The 23,124-nt window shown below is 34.6% G+C and overlaps 2 protein-coding genes across 2 annotated transcripts; both read right to left on the bottom strand.

The window, feature by feature from the left end:
- Positions 1–5,027: 5,027 nt before the first annotated feature.
- LOC141601079 (protein FAR1-RELATED SEQUENCE 9-like) lies at positions 5,028–6,017 on the bottom strand. The gene has a single exon (XM_074421343.1). It carries the CDS (start codon positions 6,015–6,017, stop codon positions 5,028–5,030), a length of 990 nt encoding a protein of 329 aa, XP_074277444.1.
- A 77-nt stretch (positions 6,018–6,094) lies between these two features.
- On the bottom strand, positions 6,095–8,067 carry LOC141601078 (protein FAR1-RELATED SEQUENCE 5-like). The gene is made up of 3 exons (XM_074421342.1): positions 8,061–8,067; positions 7,442–7,459; positions 6,095–7,338 (listed from the first exon to the last, which is right to left on the bottom strand). Exons 1-3 carry the CDS (start codon positions 8,065–8,067, stop codon positions 6,095–6,097), a joined length of 1,269 nt encoding a protein of 422 aa, XP_074277443.1.
- Between the last annotated feature and the right edge of the window lie 15,057 nt (positions 8,068–23,124).

Genomic DNA, 23,124 nt, shown 5'->3' with positions numbered 1-23,124 from the left:
TGATATTCTTTTACAAACAGTGTGATATTATTACATTATAATAGTGATATTATATATGGCAATCTAATATGTTAATTTTTTGGCAAAATTTTACAGAGAAGTGGTCTGTGACTTTGGAACTTTCCATTGTATACAAAAGAGCGATATTGAGTCTTTGTTGCCTGAAACTATGATAGAAGCGATGGTCATTGAGTCTTTGGGCAATATTGCTCAATAAGTTTCAAAAGACGCAAAAGGACAACAACATGCCGACAAGGATTTTTACAACCTTGCCCAATCGCATGGAAAAAAAAACTGTTTGTTTATCATTATTAAAATAAGGTACTTTAAAAATGTCTCATTGAGACTAATTAAAATGTCCTTTTGAACAACAGGGTGATCTAGAAAAACTCTTGAAAGCAAATGAAGATGATGTTGATGAAGTGTCAAGAATTAAGGCAGATGTGTATGTCTCATGGGATACGTGGTCAACTGTTTATGACGAACCTTTGAATTTAACTTCAGATATGGTAAGACATTTAATTTAAACTACTTTTAGTTTGTGACCCTGTTTTGTATATTATGTGATATTGTTAGTAGTTAGTGCTGATATTGTTGAAGTTAAATTACATATTTTAGATGTGATATTATTTAAAATATTTTATGATATTGTTACTTGTAAATTGTGATATTGTTTCTGATATTGTTTCTAAAAAACATAGGTATTCTTACCTTTGCTTTATGAAGAGCACTATGTTTGTGTTTATATTGATTTCAAGAGGGAGATCATGTTCTACTTGGACAACAGAAAATATGATAATTTCGAAGACGAAAAGCATGTACACCGGCTCATATTGTCTTTGTAAGTACTATATTTAAAATAAAAACTAATGATATAATGATTTTGTTACATCAATTCGAGATTGAATAGTTGTTTACTATGAACATGTACAGGGTAGTATCTATGGTGAATACATCAACAGTAAAGGTTATGAAAGAGGGCTAAAAGTAAAGGACTACGATTTGGTAAATGTGACCTTTGCTTGGCAAACGAAGGACTTGACCCTGGACTGTGGTGTATTCATGATGTTTCACATGATGTTTTTCGTTGGTGAGTGTTTTAGTTGTGAACTGGACAATGAGAAGAAGAGGGAGTTATATAGGGCGGATTGCGGCTACACTCGTCTTGAGTGATATAAATAAAAAAAGGAGTGCGGTCCTGAGGAAGGTGGAAAACCTTAATGCCATCAAACGTACACTCTTTCCTAAATTGTTGAAAGAAAGGCAAAAAGGAAACAAAAAAAGCAAGACAAAGAAAAGGTTCTAAAAATAATGTTCGGACGCTTGAACCAAAAAAAAAAAAAAAAGGTTACATTTGTTATCACTATCTTGTACATTATTAATTTTTTTTATTTTTAATAGTCAGTATGCAATGAATAACATAGACTATATTTATGTAGATATGGTAGAAGATGATTCTGCCAGTGTCGTGGGCAGCAGAAGGAAAGGGAAATCAGATGGACTAGGAAGCACGTACAATTGTGGATTGGCAGATCCTAAATTGGAGGTCGTCTTAAAGTTTATGAGGGCTAACAAATCACAATTTTCAAAGATGTTGACCAAGAGGAAAGAAGTGATTGATTACTGCTTATTGGATGACCACAGTTTCCCCTTAGAGTATATTTTTTAATCTTTAAGACATTTTCATTTGTGCTATGATAGTATATTTAGAGTAGGGTGTTATTTGAATGTGATACATTTTTTTTTAAACAAGCAGTTAGGTTTTTGCCAGCTTAAGTGCTACTATGTTTTTGTGATACTTTTTCTTAGATCATGTGATACTATATTTTGTATGGAGTGATATTGTCTGTAATATTCTCTATTTTTAATATGAACCATTTGTCTTAATGATTGGTACGGCGAGGTTGTTGCCAGCTTCAGTGACAATCAAAACCTTGTCAGAGAGGATATTTTGTCATTGCTTCCAAATGTGCATGTCAATAGCAAAGTGATTGATTGTTGGGCGTTAATTCAATCACATTGAGCACACGAAAAAAATGTGATACAAGTTTAATGTTTTTTGGAATTCAACACATGGTAAGCTTGTGTTTTAGTTTGATTTATTTATATTCACACTTTCAATAAAATGTATTGACTCTTAAAACGAATACGGCTTTTTAACATTTACACACACAACAGGACGCAATAGTGGAAGGAACTGAATACAAAGAAAGGAATAAAGACAAGATTTATGCGATGGGATGAATTTATTACAAGAAACACGGTTCCATGTAACCTGGCAGCAGATCTCATTTTTATTCCTATGTTATGGAAAGAACACTATTTTTGTGTCTCAGTATAAATTTCAAAACAGAGACCATTGAAGTCTTGGACAATACAGAGTACGATGACTGGAGGAAGTCAAACACACAAAATTGCAGATTTGGTGGTATGTTTTGTTGAGAGGTCCAAATTAACATTGGAAAAAATAACTTTGTTTGTGCAAGTGTCGAAATGGTTTTGTTTAAAATTGTAGGCTAATGACATGAGTGACTACCTAGAAGCAAAAAAGGTGGAAAGAGTCAAGAGATAATAGGGTTTGATGTTGCCAACGTCACCTTTGATTGGCAGAAGAAGGAGATAAACAATACTGAATCTGGGAACTTCTTAATGTTGCACATGATTCGGTATGAGGGCCAGCTGTTTGAAGCCGACTTGAACGCGAAAGTGTATAGGCGCTACTATTGGGCAGAAATGGCAGCAGCATTGCTTTTAGCGATATAAATCGAAGAGGACAGAATTGATGGAAAAGGTTAAAGAGTTTGTAGAAGGCAAGGAGGAACTCTTGAAGACATTAAAACGAACGAGGAAAAACGCTGATGTTTCAAAAGAGAAGTGTGGTAACAGAAAGGACAAGGAGAAAGTCTGAGAAGAAGAAACAACTGTCGAGGAGGTAATAACAAAGGAAAAAGTTACTGCAAAAGGAAAGGTCGATGGTAGTGGGAGACAGAACATTGACACAGAAATACCCATTCTTCGGAAAAGGTACAAAAATCGATAACCTGACTTTTACATTACTTGGCTTTTATTTGGTTTTATGTGGAAAATTGAAAAAGAAAGAAAATGGTGATGAACACAAAAAACTTATATAAATTATAACATATTTGGTTTATAGGGTCAATGATTGCCAAAAAGATGGTGAAGATGACGGAGAACCACTTATAAAGACATACAAAAGATTCAAGACTGTTGCAAATCCTAAGAATCGAGGCAGGGGAAGAGGTGTTGGTAGAAGAGGCAACTGAGACTGATTCAAGATGTATTAGAATTAGATTTTTGGCACAAAGATGTAATTAAAAAAAATGGATGTAAAGCTGGTAGGACAATGAAACTAATGGTAGATTCATTTTGAATATTAATTCAAGTCATAAAGCTGGTAGGACAATTGAACAAATGTGAGAATATTGATGCTAAAGTTTGCAAAAGTAGTTATGACACTTCTCTTTTGAATCTGATATAAGTATTGGCAATGTGTGATATTGTCTCAAGTGGTATGTGATATTTTTATTCATTGGTGTGATATTGTTTCTCAACATACTATACAAATTAATAGGGATTTAAGTATTCTTTTTTTCGGTGATATTTTTTGGTTTGGAGTCCGATATTGTTGTGTAAGTAAGGTGATATTGGGTAAAAATTTTTTTAAAATTCTAGAGAGAAATTAAATCCCAATATCACAAAAATGTGTGATATTGTCTCAAGTGTGATGTGATATTTTTATTTAGTTGGTGTGATATTGTTTTTCAACATACTATACAAATTAATAAGGATTTAAGTATTCTTTTTTTCGGTGATATTTTTTGGTTTGGACTCTGATATTGTTGTGTAAGTAAGGTGATATTGGGTAACAGAATTTTTAAAATTCTAGAGAGAAATTAAATCCCAATATCGCAAAAATGTGTGATATTGTCTCAAGTGTTATGTGATATTTTTATTCAGTTGGTGTGATATTGTTTCTCAACATACTATACAAATTAATAGGGATTTAAGTATTCTTTTTTTCGGTGATATTTTTTGGTTTGGAGTCTGATATTGTTGTGTAAGTAAGGTGATATTGGGTAACAGAATTTTTAAAATTCTAGAGAGAAATTAAATCCCAATATCGCAAAAAATATGTGATATTGTCTCAAGTGTGATGTGATATTTTTCTTCAGTTGGTGTGATATTGTTTCTCAACATACTATACAAGTTAATAGGGATTTAAGTATCCTTTTTTCGTTGATATTTTTTGGTTTAGAGTCTGATATTGTCGTGTGAGTAAGGTGATATTGTGTAAATGCAAATTTTAAAAATTCGAGAGTGAAATTAAATCCCAATATAACAAAAATGTGTCATATTTTTTTTTATGAGATTTGATATTGTTATAGAGACAGGTTGATATTAATTAGGTGATACTTATTTTTTTAAATTGCTGCGCTATTGGTGGTCAAACACAATCAATTGGATTTTCTTTCATAAAAGTACTGTATCTCTGATATTATTTATAAGAAATAGTGATATTGTTGTTTAGTAACCGTGATATTGTTTACAATCAATTGCTTGTATCTCTGATAATGTTCCTACTTTGATAATGTATTGGGTAACAAGAAAAAATTGTCTACGCGAGTAATATAGACTTCAGCAGCACGTACTCAAGCTCTCAATCAACATCCGCAAGTGAAGAAGTCTCAAAAAAGCAAAACAAAGAACACAAGAAATAGATCAGCAGTATGTTGTACATGTAAGTAATTGTGATATTGTATACAATGAGTAATGATATTATTTAGAGGTACAGGTGATATTCTTTCACAACAAGACAAAATTGGATGATAATAAATAGTTTATATTTGTGAAACTATTTCATATACAAAGATGATATTATTTAGAGGTGCATGTGATATTGTTTCTCAAAAAACACACAAATTAAAAATCAATCATAATGAAATAATGAATTTAATTAGCAAAATCACTTACATCGATTCATTATCATCACCCGAGTGCTCGATGTCTCAAAGAAATGGATTAGGGCAGTTGCGTTTATCATGATGTGCCATTTGTTTACAATTATTGCAAAACCTTTTCGGCTTTTGTGCCTTTTCAATGGACATTTGTTTCTTAGAGGTCAACCTCTTGCCACTACCCTTGTTTTTGCATTTAACTGGTGGTAATATCTGAACCTCATCTGAACACTTAACCCCAAGAAGCATCTCTAACTCTTGTTGTTTGGTCATTGTTTCAGGGCCGGGGCTTGAATTTCTGTCTAAATGCCTTGATAAATCAGTCGATTCGATTACGTGATTTTCAGGCAGAGATTTTATCAGAGACAGTGTTGAGTAGAACTCTGACCAAACATTTGAAATCTGCAGCTTACTCACATCTGAGGAATCAAAATCATCGATCAACTGCCCGTGCACATCATAAAGAGGCATCTTCTTGGTGTTCTTTCTCCACCTACTCAAAAGGTACTGTTCAGGTATCTTCCTAACCCCTTTACCTGATAAAATCCAAATAATGTGTTTGCAGATGTATCCCTTCCTCTCAAACATCTTACATGAACATTTTGCATCAAAAGTTGTGGGATTAAATGCTACAGTATACGTAGTACGCAATATTGCATCTTCAACATCAAGAAACCTTGTAGTGGAATCCCTTGAAGAATCTCCAGCGCTACATGAATTCAAAGAAGAGACACACTGCTTTTGGAATTCATAAAAGAGTGCGTGTGTGTACACAGTGGATGCATGAATCTCAAGATGAAGCATGGTTTTGGTTACAGGTAGAGAGAGATCACTGTCTCTATTAAGGGACTTTTGGGTGTATCTTTGCTGATCCATAGCACTTTGGAAGCGCAACCAAAATTCCACAAGTGTGCCGCGAGGATTCTCGAACCGCTTGAAGAAGCTGTTCATGCTCTCAGAATGTTGGGTTGTTCTGAGAAGACAACCAAGAGGAATGTCACGATAATAAGCCGGAATCCAGCGTTGCCTCTTGTTAAACATATATGTCAACCATCCATTATCTTCCAGATGAAACTCCTCGATCAATGCAGACCATTTCTCTTCAAAATCAAAAGGCTCTAGGTCGAATCCCGCACAATAGAATTCATACGGCTTACAAAATCTGTCTCTTTGGTCACCGTCGTGCCTACCTTTTCGTGTAATTTCGCATGATGTGCCACATGCAATAACGGTGGGCGGCGAGTCTTAAAAACAAAGCAGCCTTTGCAATTTTCATTGCCGGGCATTGGTCGGTAAATAAACAATTGGGTTCCTTTCCACCCATACATTCTAAGAATTTCTGAAAACCCCAATGAAATGCTTTGGTCGTTCTCCCACCCAAAAGTGAAGCAAGAAAAGGTGGTGACCGACTTCTTGTGGTGATCAACACCAATAAAAGGACAGAATTTCATGTCATACCTATTGGTTGAATAGGTTGGGTCAAATGTCATCACCTCACCATATAGTGAGTAGTTTCGACGTGCCTCTGCGTCAGCCCAAATAACACGAACCAAACACTTATTCGCATCAACCTCATATGCAAAATAAAACCCTGGCCTAGTTTCAGAAAGCACTTCAAGCTGATTTATGAACATTTGAGCATCCCGCTGCCCGATAAAACATTTGACTTCCCTACCAAAATTTTTAAAGTCAGTCAAACAAGCTCCCACATTTTGATAACCATCAACATACTCCTTATAAGACCTGAAAGTAGTCGTAGGGCCGATATTCACCTTGCAATTGTCAATGATTGTTTGTTTCTGATGCAAATTAAGATGTCTAGATTTGTTCTGAAATTCTTTATACTTTAGTGGACAAAGAAGGTGATTATGGGCAGCATGAAACTGATCAACAACAAAAAGTGGGACTTTAACTTGGTCAATTTCTTTGAGGACAAATCTGAATAAAATCTTGGCCTTACAACCAATCCTAGTAATCTTGGTCTTCTTAGGATCATATGGTTTGATCCTTTTCTCCTCTTCATCATTAGATGGTAACACTTTCGGCTGAGTACCCCTAAACCCTTCTCTATTATAGACAATCAGTTTTGTCTTTATATCACCACTACCACGAAATCTTTTAGTTGAAGACTTTCTTGGTTCAAATCCGCAAGCGTCCGCATAAGTTTCATAAAATTCGATACACTCATCTAAGGTAGCAAAACTTTGTCCTATTCTAGGTGTAAATTGAGTGGCAACATTCCGTATCCACTCCTCAGAACCTCCAGGGGTGACAATCAAAGAAAGGTGATTTCCACCATGCACATCATCAGCTTGTTTGCATTGTGGAGTACAAGCAGGGACAATAGAAGCAGAAGAAGTCTCTTCAAAACAGGGTGATGGAACAAATTCGAGTAGGAAAAAGTTAATTAGAATAAATCAGCCTGTGATATTATTAAGGATAACATGTGATACTATTAAGCATACCGGATGATACTGATGATACTGATGTACATAAAACATGTATTGTTAGATATAAATGTACACAAGCATATATTGTTAGATATTCTAGTGTATGATACTATTGTGAAGGATATGTGATATTGTCAAAAAGAAATTGTGATACGCTAAATAGGTAAACATATAGTATAACATCACTATAATTTAAACTAGGATACTGTGAACAGTACGAGTGATACTAATGAAGGTATGTTGTGATACTAAACTAAATGAAGTAGGTAAACAAAATTAGGTCAAACGACAACAATAAGGTTAGGCAGAGAATTGTTAACATGTAAATCTGAATAAAAGCATGCAAAAAACAAAACAATCATTGACAATTGAATGCAAAACAGTACGCAAAAAGAGAAGACGAAATAAAGCGATAATTGTAATAGTGATGAGCAATATATACATGAGATGATCAAGCTGATAAAAGTAAGGAAACATGACTGAAATTCACATATTCAAACAAAAAAAACACTAAATCAGGTAAGACGAGATGATTGAAACATAAATTAAAACGGAGAACAGATTACAATTAAACAACAGTTAATTAAAACTCAAAAAAATACAAAAATTAAACTAATCATACATGAAGAAATACCTGACATTGTAGTACGGTAGACGGAGAAAATAAAACCGATTAGATTGATTGCAAAATCCAAACGATGTTGAAGAGCTGAAGAATTCAAGCGATTGATTGTAAAATTGAAGCAATTGATTGTAAAATCGACGACGAAGAAGAGTCAAGAACAAATCGAGGCGGCTGATTTTTAGAGAGAGAGAGAAAAAGAGGGGAAAAAGAAATTGAATGAGAAAAAGGCAGGAGGAGGGAGTATATATAATAAGCTGTGAAAAGACAATCCTACCCTTCCTATAGCGCGCAGATCTCAGCCATCCGTGGCTATAATCTGACGGCTGAAAGTGAGACTCACGGACTCAAAAATTGAAGGTGGACTCATGTGATCCTAATTCTATATATATATATATATATATATATATAGATTTGGGATCCAGTGAGAACCACCTACATAATGAGAACCGTGAGAACTCCACCTTACGGATATTTTTTCTAAAAAATAATGACATATTTGGATTCGGCATAGAATTTTATGGCTAGATAACATATATCTTGGTCCAAAAAGTATAAATTATTGACGGAAATTGAGACGAGAAACATTTTATTAATTTTCATGCACCTACTACTCATTTTCATGTATCTAACAATTTTCATGCACCTAGAACTCGTTTTCGTGCACCTAGAGCCTGATATTTTCATGCACTTTGTAATCATTTTCATGCATGTAACAATTTTCATACACCTAGTATTCGTTTTCATGCATCTATAGCTATTTTAGTATACGTAGTTGTACTTTCGTACACTAAGTTTATATTTTGTTAATAAAAAAAAATTTGTTTACCTATACTAAAAATGTGTTTGAATAAACTAAAAAAAACGTAAATGATCCATCAAAACTTTCAGAATAAGATTTGATGATGATTTAGTAAGGGTTCTCACGGTTCTCATTATGTTAGTGGTTCTCACCGGATCCCGACCATATATATATATATATATATATATATATATATATATATATATATATATATATATATATATATATATATATATATATATATATATATATATATAGTAATGGGATCATCTAAGTCCACCCCTAAACCTTGAGTCCATAAGTCCTCATCCAAACCCTTAGATGAGGAAGATGAGTGGTTGAGATCAAAAGCAAAAAAAGTGAATTAATGAGTTAATTTAACCCCTTTATCTCTCTACCCACACTAATTAACAACAACATCTTAATTAACCACTAATTTAATACATATACATTTTCACTCATTTATTTCTCTTTCATCTCACATAATTTCATTCACTACCTCTCTCTAAAATCCAACTAAATCAAAACTCTCTATTAAATCACCCCAAAAAAACCCAAATAAATTACCCATAAAAACCCCAAATAAATCACCACCCACCACCACCCTCCCTCTCCTCTCCGCCGCCACTCACCCCCACAACCACCTACCTTCTCTCCTCCGCGGCACACCAGCCCTCCCCACCACAACCACGCTCCTTCCTCTTCGCTGCGGCCCTACAACCACGGCCACCACTTCCTCTAATCCCGTCAAATGGCGTTTTTTTTTTATTATTATTATTATTTTTTTAGTTCTCTGTCAGATCTACATACTGTTTTTTTTTTTATTATTGTTTTTTTTTTTTTCAGTTTTTGCTCTTTTTTTTTTTTGTCGGTGATGTTGGTGTTGGTGTTGGTGTTGTGGGTGTTGTGGTGTTGGATGCCATTTTTTCTTAATGGTGGTGTTCTTTTTTATATTGTTGGTGGTATTTTCAATTTCAGATCTCGTTTTTTCAGATTTTGAGGTTTTTTTTTTTTAATTTCAAATTTCTTTTCTAAATTGTTTCTATGGTGGTTGTCGAAAAAATAGTGGGGACGGAAGAGCTGTGGAGAAGGCGACGGGGTTGGTTGTGATAGCTTATGCATGTGTGTTACACTTTTCTATATTAAAGTTACTTATTAAAATTACAATTTTTACTTTTAAATTTACATTTTGTTCTATTAAATTTACATTTTTTCTATTAAAATTACATTTTTTTCGGTTAAAATTACACTTTTTTCCATTAAAATTACCCTTCTTCCTGTTAAAGTTATATTTTTCTCTATTATTAAAATTACACTTTTTTTCTGTAAAAATTACACTTTTTTCCATTAAAATTACACATTTTTCCGTTAAAATTACACTTTTTTTTTGTTAAAATTACACTTTTTTCCGGTAAAATTAGACTTTTTCCGTTAAAATTACACTTTTTTCCGTTAAAATTACACTTTTTCTTGTTAAAGTTACATTTCTTTCTGTTAAAATTACACTTTTTTATTCTCAGTGGACTGAAATTATACTTTCCTGGACTGAAATTATACTTTCCTGGACTAAAATTACATTCTCTTGGACTAAAATAATAATCTCATTGGACTGAAATTACACTTACCTGGACTAATGTTACACTCTCAATGGACTAAAATTACATTCTCAGTGGACTGAAATTATACTTTCCTGGACTAAAATTACACTTTCCTGGACTAAAATAAATTCTTCTCGACTACAATAACAATCTCATTGGACTGAAATTACACTTACCTGGACTAAAATAACACTTTTTGTCGTTAAAATAACACTCGTAAAATGCTAAAATTACAATAACTTGTGATAAAATTACAAAAATTCAAAATATTATTCGTCAAAATCATTCGAAAAAGACGGTAGTTAAACTGGTAAAACGCAAAATTGTCGTAAACATTCCTTAAAATTACACTTTTTGCTGTTAGAATTACACTCGTAAAATCCTAAAATGTCGAAAACTTGTCTAAAAAAACGAAAAAAATCGAAACAGGAAAAGTGGTAACAAAATTTTCATAAACTTTGAAGTATAAGACAAAAGGTGATGTTAATTGTGTATGATAATGAATTAGTAAATGTATTATTAAAACTAGAGAGAGAAAGAAATTAATTAGTGTTAAGTGTGTTTCTTACTTTCAATCTCAAGCACCCACCAAGCATGATCTAAGGTTTGTGGGAGGGACTTATGGACTCAAAAAATATGAGGGACTTATTTGTACTTTACTCTATATATATATATATATATATATATATATATAGTAATAAGATCAAATGAGTCCTTCTCTTACATGTGAGTCCATAAGTCCTATTATGGGCCTTTGGATCTTGAAAATGGAGGGCTAAGATGAGAACCCAAAAAATAAGGTTAATACTCTAATTTTATTTGCTATCTTCCTCTAATTTTCTCATTAACTAAATTAATCCCCCTCATCTTCCATTCATCATCTCATTATCACATCTCTTCATTCTCTCTCTATATTTCACTTCTCCATATTCTATCAAAAAAAACCAAGAAAAAAAACCCAAAAAACCAAACAAATAAAAAACCCAAAAAATTCAAATAAATCATTTACTCATCTATTCCTCATTCACCATCCACCTACCAACAAATAAACTTGATGTTTTCATTTTAATCTTGGTGTTGTTTTTATTTTTTTGTTTTTTTTTTTAAATATCGTCTTCCTATATAATATTGTTTCAAATTTGTGAGTTTTTTTATTTTAATCTTAGATTTACTAAAATAGATCAATTTTCATTGACCCGTTTTTTTTAAAAAAATTTGGATGTTATGGTCTTTTTTTTTTTTACGGTTATTGGCATTCTTACAAATTATAGTTTGATTTTAGTACTAAATATATTAATTATGAAATCTCATTGTTTACTTTTTTTTCACTAGATGTTTGATTTGTTTTACCATTTTTTCCTTTTTACTTTTTTCTTGTTGATATCGCTTTGTTAATATCCGTCTTGTTATAAATATTTGCCAATTTTCGTATTTAAAATTTTGTCTTGGTATTGTGTGATTTAGGATCAATTAAACTTACTTTTTCGGTTAAAATTACACTTTTTCAGTTAAAATTACACTTTTTGCCGTTAAAATTACACCTTTTTCCGCTAAAATTACACTTTTTTCGGTTAAAATTACAGTTTTTTTCCTGTTAAAATTACACCTTTTAACGTTAAAGTTACATTTTTTTCCCGTTAAAATTACACTTTTTCTGTAAAAATTACACTTTTTCCTGTTAAAATTACACTTTTTTTCGTTAATATTACACTTTTTTCTGTTAACATTACACTTTTTTCCTTTCAAATTACACTTTTTTCTGTTAAAATTACACATTTTTCCTTTCAAATTAAACTTGTCTTCATTAAAGATACATTTATCTCTATTATTAAAGTTACACTTATCTCTACTAAGGTTACCCTCTCAATGACTAAAGTTACGCTTTTGGAAAAAAGTTAGACCAATTTGGACTGAAGTTACATAAATATGGACTAAAATTACACAATTTGGACTAACTAATGGAGTTGTTTGTAACTTACACAATTTGGACTAAAGATACATAAAGTTAGACTATAGTTATACAATTTGGCCGGATTAAAATTACAATTTTATGGACTAAAATTACACTTCCGTAGACTAAAATTATACATTTGTGGATTAAAGTTACACATTTGTGGACTGAAATTACACTTTTATGGACTAAAATTACATTTATAAAACGATAAAAGATATACATAATCAATGTATTAAAGTTAACTTTAGTGGACATTGATTGAAATTGCACAATCTCAATGAATCAAAATAAATGAATTGTGTAACTTTAGTCCAAATTGTGTATTTTTACTCTAAATTTAGTCGTAAATAGTGTTATATTAGTTCAAATTTATTCATAAATAGTGTATTTTCAGTCCAAAATTGTATTACTAGTCCAAATTTAGTCGTAAATAGTGTATTTTTAGTCCAAATTTTGTATTTTCAGTCCAAAATTGTATAATTTAACTCAAATTTAGTTGTAAATATTGTATTTTTTGTCCAAATTTAGTCCAAATAGTCCAAATTGTCCAAATTAGTTAGTCCAAATTGTCCAAATTAGTTTGTCCAAATTAGTTAGTTCAAATTGTTCAAATAGTCCAAATTAGTCTGTCTAACTTTAGGCAAAGAGTGTAACATTAGTCATTGAGAGGGTAAACTTAATAGAGATTTGTGCACAGAGAACGCCTTAGGACTCAAGAATCCGTAGGCGTGAATTGGGACCTTCCACTCAGCGAACTGATTATTCAGGTACCTATTACGCCACATGGAACAAAAAATGTTATTGTAATTGATAATTTAAACAAACATCATTATTCGTAAATGGAAATGGCTAAATAGTTAAATTAATAAAACTTACTTCATCCAAATCAAAATTTGAACAACATCTAAATTGTCAAGGTCAACAAATTCCATCAGTTGCTTCGGGTCCAGTACGACTATATCAGCTGCGCCCATAATTTCCTCTTCAATGTTAGTCATGACTACATCCCCTCTAGGTGACTTCTTTACAACCAGGTTGTGCAAAGCCTTCAGCGAAGCAGTTTTTTTTTTCTTATATTCAATGGATTCATAATAAGAATCATAAGCAGGCTTGACTGCAACAACTTCCGTTGACGTAGTAGTAATTGCTTTAGCTGCCGCCATGGCTTTGCTTATTAACTTCTACAAATGTAAATATTAAAGTAGTTACGATGTGTTAATATTCGTACCCTAATATATTTAAAGAATAAGTAATAATTAACGTCTGCGTATAGGTACCTCGGGGATGACAACATTAATGAGGTTGTTAGGCCGTTGCACATAAGAGCTTAGGGCTTCTTTCAAATAAGTGATCTCCTCATTAGGAAATGGTACTTTTACTTCCCCATACTCATCTTTATATAATTGGGATACTTCCACTTTCCTACAATTGTGACGAAGGGGTATACCATCATGAACCTTAACTTGTTGAAGCCGGTCGTAAGCGAACACGTATCCCCTGGCAACAGAAACTTTCTGTTTCCCTTGTAAATAGAACAGACAGCAAGCCACCTTGAAATCGCCGTTCACGACAGCTTTAATCAATTAGTACACATAAATTCACTACCTTTAATAAATTTCATAAGTAAAAAACGTGTACTGAGATGAATAATTATAAACTAGCAGCTATTACCTTTTTCGGTGTAGAGAAGAACGTCTGATCATCAACTACCTCAATCTCATCCTGTGTCACGACCATCCTGGCTTCCTCTTCCTCTTCAACTACCTGATATCGATCCTCGGCTTCCACCTCAGTCTCCTTTGCCATTTCCTTCTCCCTTACCATGTCCTCCTCGGCTTCCTTCTGTACATTAACACTTGTCCATATAACACGTACTGAATTTCAAAATCATATAACAGTTTGTATATATATATATATATATATATATATATATATATATATATATATATATATATATATATATATATATATATATATATATATATATATAAGACTTAAATATTATTACCTCTTTTTCCTCCTACTCCTACTCCTCCTCCTATGCTTTCTTTATAACTTCTTGAACTATATCCAACTCTTTTTCTGATGGCTTTTCCCCAGTTTCCAACATTCTCACCATCAACCTGGCAATTTTTTCTGTAGCTGTGTAGTAGAAATTAATGTCAACATATATAGTTATAAATTACGTTGGTTCAAATACAGTATTAATGGATTACCTTCTTGGAATCATCACCACTTCGAGTAGTTTTCCCAAAATACTTAGTGATACCACCATGCGTCGATACCCCTCGCATACGACCTGGATGCTCTGCTTTGCCGATTGCTCTAGCAAGAATGTCATCACGTCCTTCAGGCTTCCATTTTCCTTCCTGTACCTCCTTCTCACAGTTCCTCTACATACACATAAAACCATTAAGCAACTCACAATTATATAACTCCGACCACTAGTGGTAAGAGTGACATATTTATTCAATCTTACAATTTTTTCTTTGATGTCCTTATCATATTCAGTTTCCGTCTTTCCATTCTTAGGAGTGTGACCTTCCACCCAAGCGTCGTGACGACTGAATTTTCCAAGCTTTGCCTACAATTCATTCATCACATTGATATTCTCTCAAAATATGTATGATTACTATGAACATATATAACATCCGACTAAAACACCTAATAGTCTAATACTATAAGAATTATGTACTTACAAGTTTCTTCTTAATCAATCTATAACCACCTCGGGAGCCATAAAAGACGGTCCTTTTCTTTGAAATGTTCGCCTTGTTCCTCTCACTCATTGCCTTCATCAAATAAATTGTATCAAGAAACGTAAGCATGACCAAACACTAAACTAAGTATACTTCTTTACTTATTATTATTAAGTTACCTTAAACTTGTCAGACTTCCTATAAGCGATATAGCTATCCCAATGGTCTTGACTAACATACGGATACTTCTTTGTTGGTGGTTTTTTGTTCATCTCCCCGATTTCCTTTTTGAACAAGTGCTTCTCAACAATCTTTAACTTCCAAGAACTGAGAGCTTCCCCTGTCTTTTTTTTTAGGTACTTATCATACTTTTCGGAGACAACGTAAGCTAACTGCATATATTATGAGCATAGTTGATACAAGTGTTTCGAATAATACATATATCAAGTAGTAACTTAATTTCAGCTAAAACATTTATTACTGTATATACATACCTTTATTCTGTTTATTAGCATGGTGTTCCGTATTTGGTCGGACTCACTTGGAGCTTAATTTTCGGTTACTTGTCGTTAGGAGCACCTAGACCAAAACAATATTTATATCTCCACAAACAAATCTACTATTAGTAAAGAGGTAAGTAAAGGTCGGATCCCAAGGGACGGGTATTGAAGTAAGATTTTCGATTGCAAGTAGCGGTGTCTAGGGGTGTCACAATTTGGGGTTTGAAGTAGAAGATCACTAAACTAAATAGCAATAAAAGTAAACAAGCAAGATGATTAAAAAGGGATGTAAACAATTGATAAAAGGCACTAGGGTGTCATGGGTTCATAGGGGATTCATGGGAATTGATCATACAAACATATTCTCATATTATAAGCAAGCAATTATTGTTGTGATGGATCAAAGTTAGTTTATATCTTACAATCCTAGGAAGGTTTGGGTCCCGGGGCCGAATCGATTAGATTGTACAACACCTACAAGTCGACTTAATCCTCACTACTTAACTATATGCATGGTCTAATGAGACTCGAGTTGGTTTATATCTGACAAGTCTCATTGAAAAGGTAAGTGATGGATAAAAAATGCAAGGATTCATAGGCTCGCATTTCATCAAACATAACATGTGCATAAGTTGAGATCACAACAAGCAAGCAAATAAATTATGAAAACATATTAAATTAAGCATGAATCATCCCCCATGTTGGTTTTCTCTAATTACCCATTAACCCTAGTTAAAGAAACTACTCACTCATCATCATGGTAAACATGCTAGCAAGGTTGTCAATCATACCAACAAAGCAAAACATGATGAACAAATGAAGATGATTAACAATAATTAAAAAGGGATTAAGAGAATTATACCTACTAATGATTCCAATAAAAAAGCAAAGAATAATAGAAGTACTTGAATGATTGGAAGGTTGTCAATCTCCCAATAATAACCCAAATAATCTTCAATTACCCAAAATAAAAGATGAATAAAAGAGAGATTAAGAAAATGATATTTGTATTAAGACTTGATTAAAAGTTGATTACAAGATTAAGAAGAGATTAGAATGATATAAACTACACTAGAGATTGATAAGAAGAACATGATTATCTAATTAGACTAATGGGGTATTTATAGTGGGGATTAGGTACACAAATTAGGGTTTACTAAGGGCTTAAATGACGATGAAGTCCTTGAGGAATCGCTCCTCTCAAAAGAGATGCAGTCTCCTTTTTGCCGGTCTTTCCGAAATATGCGCATCCTTCATGGAACAAGAAGAAAACGAAAGTTGCTGTAACACAATCCGAGCATCTAAGGCAACGGGACGAGCGGATTGCCTGGCTGCTGGACGAACGGATTCCTTGGCCGGACGCTCGGATTCTGGCCGTCTTGGACGAGCGTCCCGAGGGTCAAGCCGCTCGGATTCTGGGTCAGTTTTCTTCTTTTCTTCCTCCTTCTTCCAACAATCCTCGGGTATCTTGTCAGGGATGCAAGGATCTTTCCTCATTATTGCCCATCTACTATAATATGTACAAAGGCCTTCTAGTCTTGTCTTCTATTTGATGCTTGGTCATTGAATTCAATCAATTTAGCTCTATTTTGCCATGAAAATGCAAGGTTTGCACTCCTTTCCTACCAAGGGAACAAAACCTCAAAGAATATGCAAAACAAAGGACTAAAGATAATAAATGACCTAAATATGCACTAAAAAGCATGGGAACAAGGCTAATTCGGGGACTAAATACGCTCAAATAATGGTCACATCAAATATCCCCAAACCGAACCTTTGCTCGTCCCGAGTAAAGAGGTGACAAAAACTAGGACCGTTATTTAAACTAACCTAATAGCATAGCCGATATGAGACAATTAGCGGGTCTCACTCCACCCCTTCAACTCACAACAAGACAACCATGAGGTTGGATGCCTTCTTGCAAGGCAAGGTGGGTCTTGCCAAAATGGCGACACATCCAAACATTAAGCACACAAAATCAAGTAATGGATGCATCTACAAAAGAATAGCCACTTTCCTCATCTAAGTGGCGGAAATTATCTACAAGGGAAGCAATTCAAGGGTACACTCTCCTTCATAGATGCAATTTCTTCAAACTACTAAGCCTAGAAGGATACCAATAAATCACCTCCAAGTTGTGTCAAGCTAGGGTACCTTTGTCCTCAATCGTTAAATGATTTTGTCAAGAATAGACTCCCTATGGTGTTAGAAACACTGGAGGATCTCGGAATTCCCCTTCTTGCCTAGACAAGAAGAAGGGTCGTCCCCTCTCTACTATGCACAAAAATGTATGATATAACATGATATAACATGATGAATGATGGTTGCATGGTTTCAAGGGTCACCTTGGAAAAAACGGTAGCCAAGGAGTTATCACAACACAAGGTACTCTTGACTAGGCATTAATCCATGGGTCAAAGGATACTAGGATGACACATCCTAGGGTGTTTTACAAGTATTCTAACAAGCAAAGTCTTAAGAAGAAAAAGCATCTACTAGGGTCTATATACACTTGTCAAGCTTCCCAAGTAGACGGTTTCACAAAATTTTTCTAACATGCAAACTACATGCCATGATGCAACTAACATATATACAACCTAATGCATATGATTCTACCAACTAATATGCCAAATAATCTAAATGCAAGTCCTAAATTCACATTGTTTATACCGCATCCATCAAAATAAAGCCACATAGTCATTAACATAAAGAAGAAAAAGGAGATCGGCAAGATCATACCATGCGGTCTTCAATATCCCCATGTCTCGGATATGGCCTAGTCGATAAATATGAACAAGGATAGACAAACATAATATATACAAACAATATATACTAGACTACACTACAAAGGAAATGAACATGTTTTTGGATTTTTCAATTTTTCAATTTTATTTGATTTTTCGAATTTTTTTGATTTTTTTTGGATTTTTGAATAAAAGTCGTTAGAATTTCCCATCCCCACACTAGTATGGTCATTGTCCTCAATGGCCAATACGATAGGAAATTATGCAACCATGATGCATGATTTCTAAACTAAATGCAAGCTATACTAAGCTACACTACATGATGCATTAGTTTTTGTTATGGCGGAGAGCGTAATTTAGATTACTTCCCGATGCATATGCATGTACTCCTCAAACCAAAATAGACATTATTTCTAATGTCTTAAATTTCGGGTAGTTCATGCACACAGAATGTAATGCATGAAACTACAAATTGTCATTTTGGATTTTTCATGTGGGAACAATAAAAAGAACACCTTAATGGAGCCAAGGTGTTAGTCCTCCATGTTACTAGGACTCTCAAGACTATGATCAAGATAAAATAAAGAAAATAAAAGAAGTAGACAAACCATAAGAGTGTAGGAACCTCCAAGGTTTGCTAATCCTCCATCATATCATCATTATCATCATTTTCCTCCATAGAAGTGGAATCATCTCCACTTCCGCTTTCACTTCCTTGATCTTCCTCACTTTCTTCTCCTTCCTCATCTTGAGCTTCTTCTTCAACATTCTCTTGAACCTCTTGATCTTCACCTACCTCTTCATCACCACCCTCATCATCGACAACTTCATCATTAACATTGTCCTCTCCACCCGGTCTTTCACCACTAGATGTGCTTGGAAAGAAAACCTCCCTATCCGCCCAACTAGGCAAAGGACATGATAGATCAAGTAGTCCTTGCCTAGCTAAATGAAAGAGGGGCGGATATTGGGCCTTTTAGGCATCTACTCGATCATTATAGGCTTCTTGGTGCATTTCTCTCATGAGTAGGGTCAAGTAATCATTTCCTACTTCAACATCCTTGGGTTTGAACTCTTGATATTTGAATGGGTAGGGTGGTGTGACAATGGAGGAGGATGGCTCTTCAATCTCGCTTCTTTGTTGATGAATGATATACTCGGCTTCCTTGGAGAGTGGAAGAAGGTAGTTTGTTCGGTGAACACTCAATCAGCAAATCTTTGAAGGCAAGGTGAAGGATCTAGCTTCATTGGTTAGCCACCCATAGTTGGTGTCAAGAGAATCATGCTTGACCTACTTAAACTTGTTAATCATGGCGTCCATATCAATGAGATGACCTCCTTTGAGCGCCACATAAGTTTTGTCTTTGTTGAAATTTGGGTCAAAGTGCTTGGCCAAAAAGGTAACTAGTCCTCCATTCACAATAAAAGCGGTGCCCTCTTTACCACAATCGACATTAAGCCATCTTTCAACCAAAAGCCTTAGAGCATTATATGACTTAGTATGTTTCCTTCCTATGTTCAAGGCCGACTCAAGAAGAACAAAATCAAGCTTGGTAACATGATTAGTGCCATTCCTTGCTATCAAAGTATTTCCAATGACCTTGTGCCACACTCTAATGCCCGGATGGTGGACTAATAGAGCACGACAAGCATGATAGCTCACAAATTTCTTTCCGGAAATTGCCTCCCAAAGAGGAGCGGGGTTATACTTTTCGGGGATCTTATGATAGTACGGGGCATCACTAAGGCCTAATATCTTACCCAAAACATCAAAGGTGATGCGTCTATTCACATTTGCAAGACGAAACTCGATGTATTCTCTAGTCTCCACCTTAGTAACTTTCAATGAACTTATGAATTCCAAGGTGAGGGAGGGATATGTCAATTCTCTCATGGTAAACAATTTACCCAATCCCATGGCCTCAAAGAAGACTTTGGTTTGTTCAAGAACACCCAACTTTGTCAAGGCATTTTCACAAATAAATTTTGTAGGCATAATGGTCTTCTTAGCAAAATGGACAAATTTATCCCTATGAGAATCAGAAGTGAAAATTACCTCCGGATAATTAGATAATTGCTAAATGACCGGAGTTGTTGATGTTGTTGCTTCCATAGGGGGATCTTGTTGTTGAATTTCCAAATTTGCATTAGAAACCACCAAAGCCTTTGAAGCTTTCTTTGCTTGAAGAAGTTGTTGCCTTTTTTAGAATGTCTTTGCCTTGAGTGCCTTTGTTGCTCCTTTAGTTCTTGTCATTGTTGATTATACCAAAGAAAGATTGAAATCTCCAATTTCTAGTTATGCCCAAATCGATTCAAGGTGAAAGGATGTTGCTTTGTATCTCAAAAATCGATTCAAAAGTTGAATATTTTGGTGTTTGAATCAATTGATTTTGTAAAAGGAGTGATTAATTTTTGTTGTGAGGAAGTTTTGATTTGATTTTGTTGAATTTGGTTGAGGAAATCTTGTTTTTAGTGATGGAAAGGATGAGGGCTTTGGGGTTTTGGGATTTATGGGTAGTGTTTGAATGTTGAAAGAATGAAATGAATGAGGGAAGGGGGTTTAAAATACCCGTAATTTGCAAAGCAGCAGGGGAAGACGAGCGGCTGGGGGCATGTGATGCTCGGATTCTGCATAAATAAGCTTCAGGAAAACTCGCCACAAGACGAGCGTCTTTCGGGGAAGACGAGCGGATTCTCCATGTGGGACGAGCGTCTTTTCTTAAAGACGAGTGGATTCTGTTACAGGAACTTTTCTTAAAGTGTTGCAACAAAAAGACGAGCGGATTCTCCTTAAGATGGACGTCCAGAATCAGACGAGCGTCTACTCATGTGGGACGCTCGGATTCTGTTACAGACCAAATTTTTTATTTTTGCAGCTCAACAAGACGGACGGATTCCTCCTCAGACGCTCGGATTCCTGCAAGACGAGCGGATTGCGGATTAAGCCGCTCGGATTCTTCTTGGACAACACGGATTCAGGTCTATCCGTGCACTGTATAACCCGTTTCATTTCCATTCTTCAAATCTCGTGTCCTTCATTGTAGGGGCACTACAAAGGCATGAATAGCCTAAGCAATTGTTATCCCCACACTAAGTTTCTACACATCAATAAAATCATTAGTCCCTCCCTCACTTCTCTAAAAAATGATGAATATCTTGATCAAGGCACAAGAATATAAATCCAAAAATGACAAAAATACAATGTAAAAATTTAAAATGCAAGTTAGGGAGTTAGAATATTTACAAATGGTGGTTTGGAGAGGACTCCACCAAACTCTCATCCTTAGTGAGATGTCATGGGGGCATGTTCAAGGTGTTGTTGATGTTACTCAACACCTTGAAGAAGTAGTCGAAAGCTTGTTCATTGTCATGATAAAGATCCTCAATAGATCTTTGCACTTGTTGTCCTTCATGATGGTCTTGATCGATAGCATTGCCAATGTAGGCATTGAAAATCCCTTCAAATTCATCGTCCCAAAGACCGCAAACTTCGTCTACTTGATCATTAAAAATCTCTTGAGTTTTTTTTGGTAAAAAGGTAAGCTTATATTAATAAGATAACCAAGATACAAGCGTTCTTAGATCAACTAGCTAACAAAGCTATCTCACTGTTCAACATTTGTTAACTCCCACACTATAAGGAGAATCACACACATTACATTACAAAGAAGCTATTTTTATCAAATCTAGCAATAAGGAACTCTGGACGCAAGAGGACATTCTCTGTTCTGCAATGATTTCTGCTCCACCAGATGGAATATATGAGAGCTAGCAGCAGCATTGCAGCTTGATGTTGGATCTTCTGTGAAGGGAAACTCTAGCTGTTCCACCAAGCAAACCAGTCCTGACTAGGTAGATGGCACCCCAGTCTAGAGGACAAGATTTGAAGGAATCTCTTACTATATTAACACGCAAAAAACAGATGAGCGTGTGTCTCAGGAGCATTAGCACATAAAACGCAGGAATCATCCAAGACAATTCCCATTCTTTTCAGCCGCTCTCTGGTTAGTAATCTGCCCTGCATCACCAACCACCCGATAAAGCTGATCTTGGGAAGGGCACCTGAATCCCAAACAAATTTTGCCCAAGGTACATCCATACAAGAGGAGCCAAGCCAGTCATAGCCACTTCGAATGGTGGAAACCTGCTGATTCTGTAGCCACCACTCTCCCACATACCCTGCTTTAATAAGATCTCTGATCCTACAAAGCTTCCTCTAAGCCCAGCTGCCATTGTTTTTAGGTTGATAGCTATGCCAGTCACCACTCTTGATATAAATAGAATGAACCCATTTTACCCAAAGGTGATCTTTTTTCTGAGCTAGCCACCAGATGTATTTACCTAAGGCAGCCTTGTTCCAACGAATAATATCAGTTACCCCCAAGCCACCATGTTTCTTAGCCTGGCAAATTTGATCCCATGAAACCAAAGTGCTACCCTTATCATTATCAAGCCCAGTCCATAAACAATTCCTGCAAATCTGAGTTATTTTCTTCAGAATGGAGCTGGGTAAGATAAAAATGTGTGCCCAGTAATTGTGCAAAGTGGCCAGTACAGATTTGATGAGTACTAATCTCCCAGCTGTAACACCCGCGAATTTTCCATTTTGGCAAATATAATTTAATTAACCGTTCTATTGTCTTATTTATATTTTAATTATTTAATTTAATTAATTTCATTATTAAACATGATTTTTATAAATATTATATTTTTAAAGCTTAAGTTATACAAAATAAATATTTTGGTCGGACAATAATAATAATAATAATAATATTTCCC

Source organism: Silene latifolia, chromosome 9 (genome assembly GCF_048544455.1).
Source record: "Silene latifolia isolate original U9 population chromosome 9, ASM4854445v1, whole genome shotgun sequence".
NCBI classification, from domain to species: domain Eukaryota; kingdom Viridiplantae; phylum Streptophyta; class Magnoliopsida; order Caryophyllales; family Caryophyllaceae; genus Silene; species Silene latifolia.
The sequence above is the reverse complement of the archived record's forward strand: the minus strand, read 5'-3'. Positions and strand labels throughout refer to the sequence as shown.

What these genes read in the sequence shown, in the direction of transcription:
- LOC141601079 (XM_074421343.1), bottom strand. Translation starts at nt 6,017, where the DNA reads ATGTTTAACAAGAGGCAACGCTGGATTCCGGCTTATTATCGTGACATT.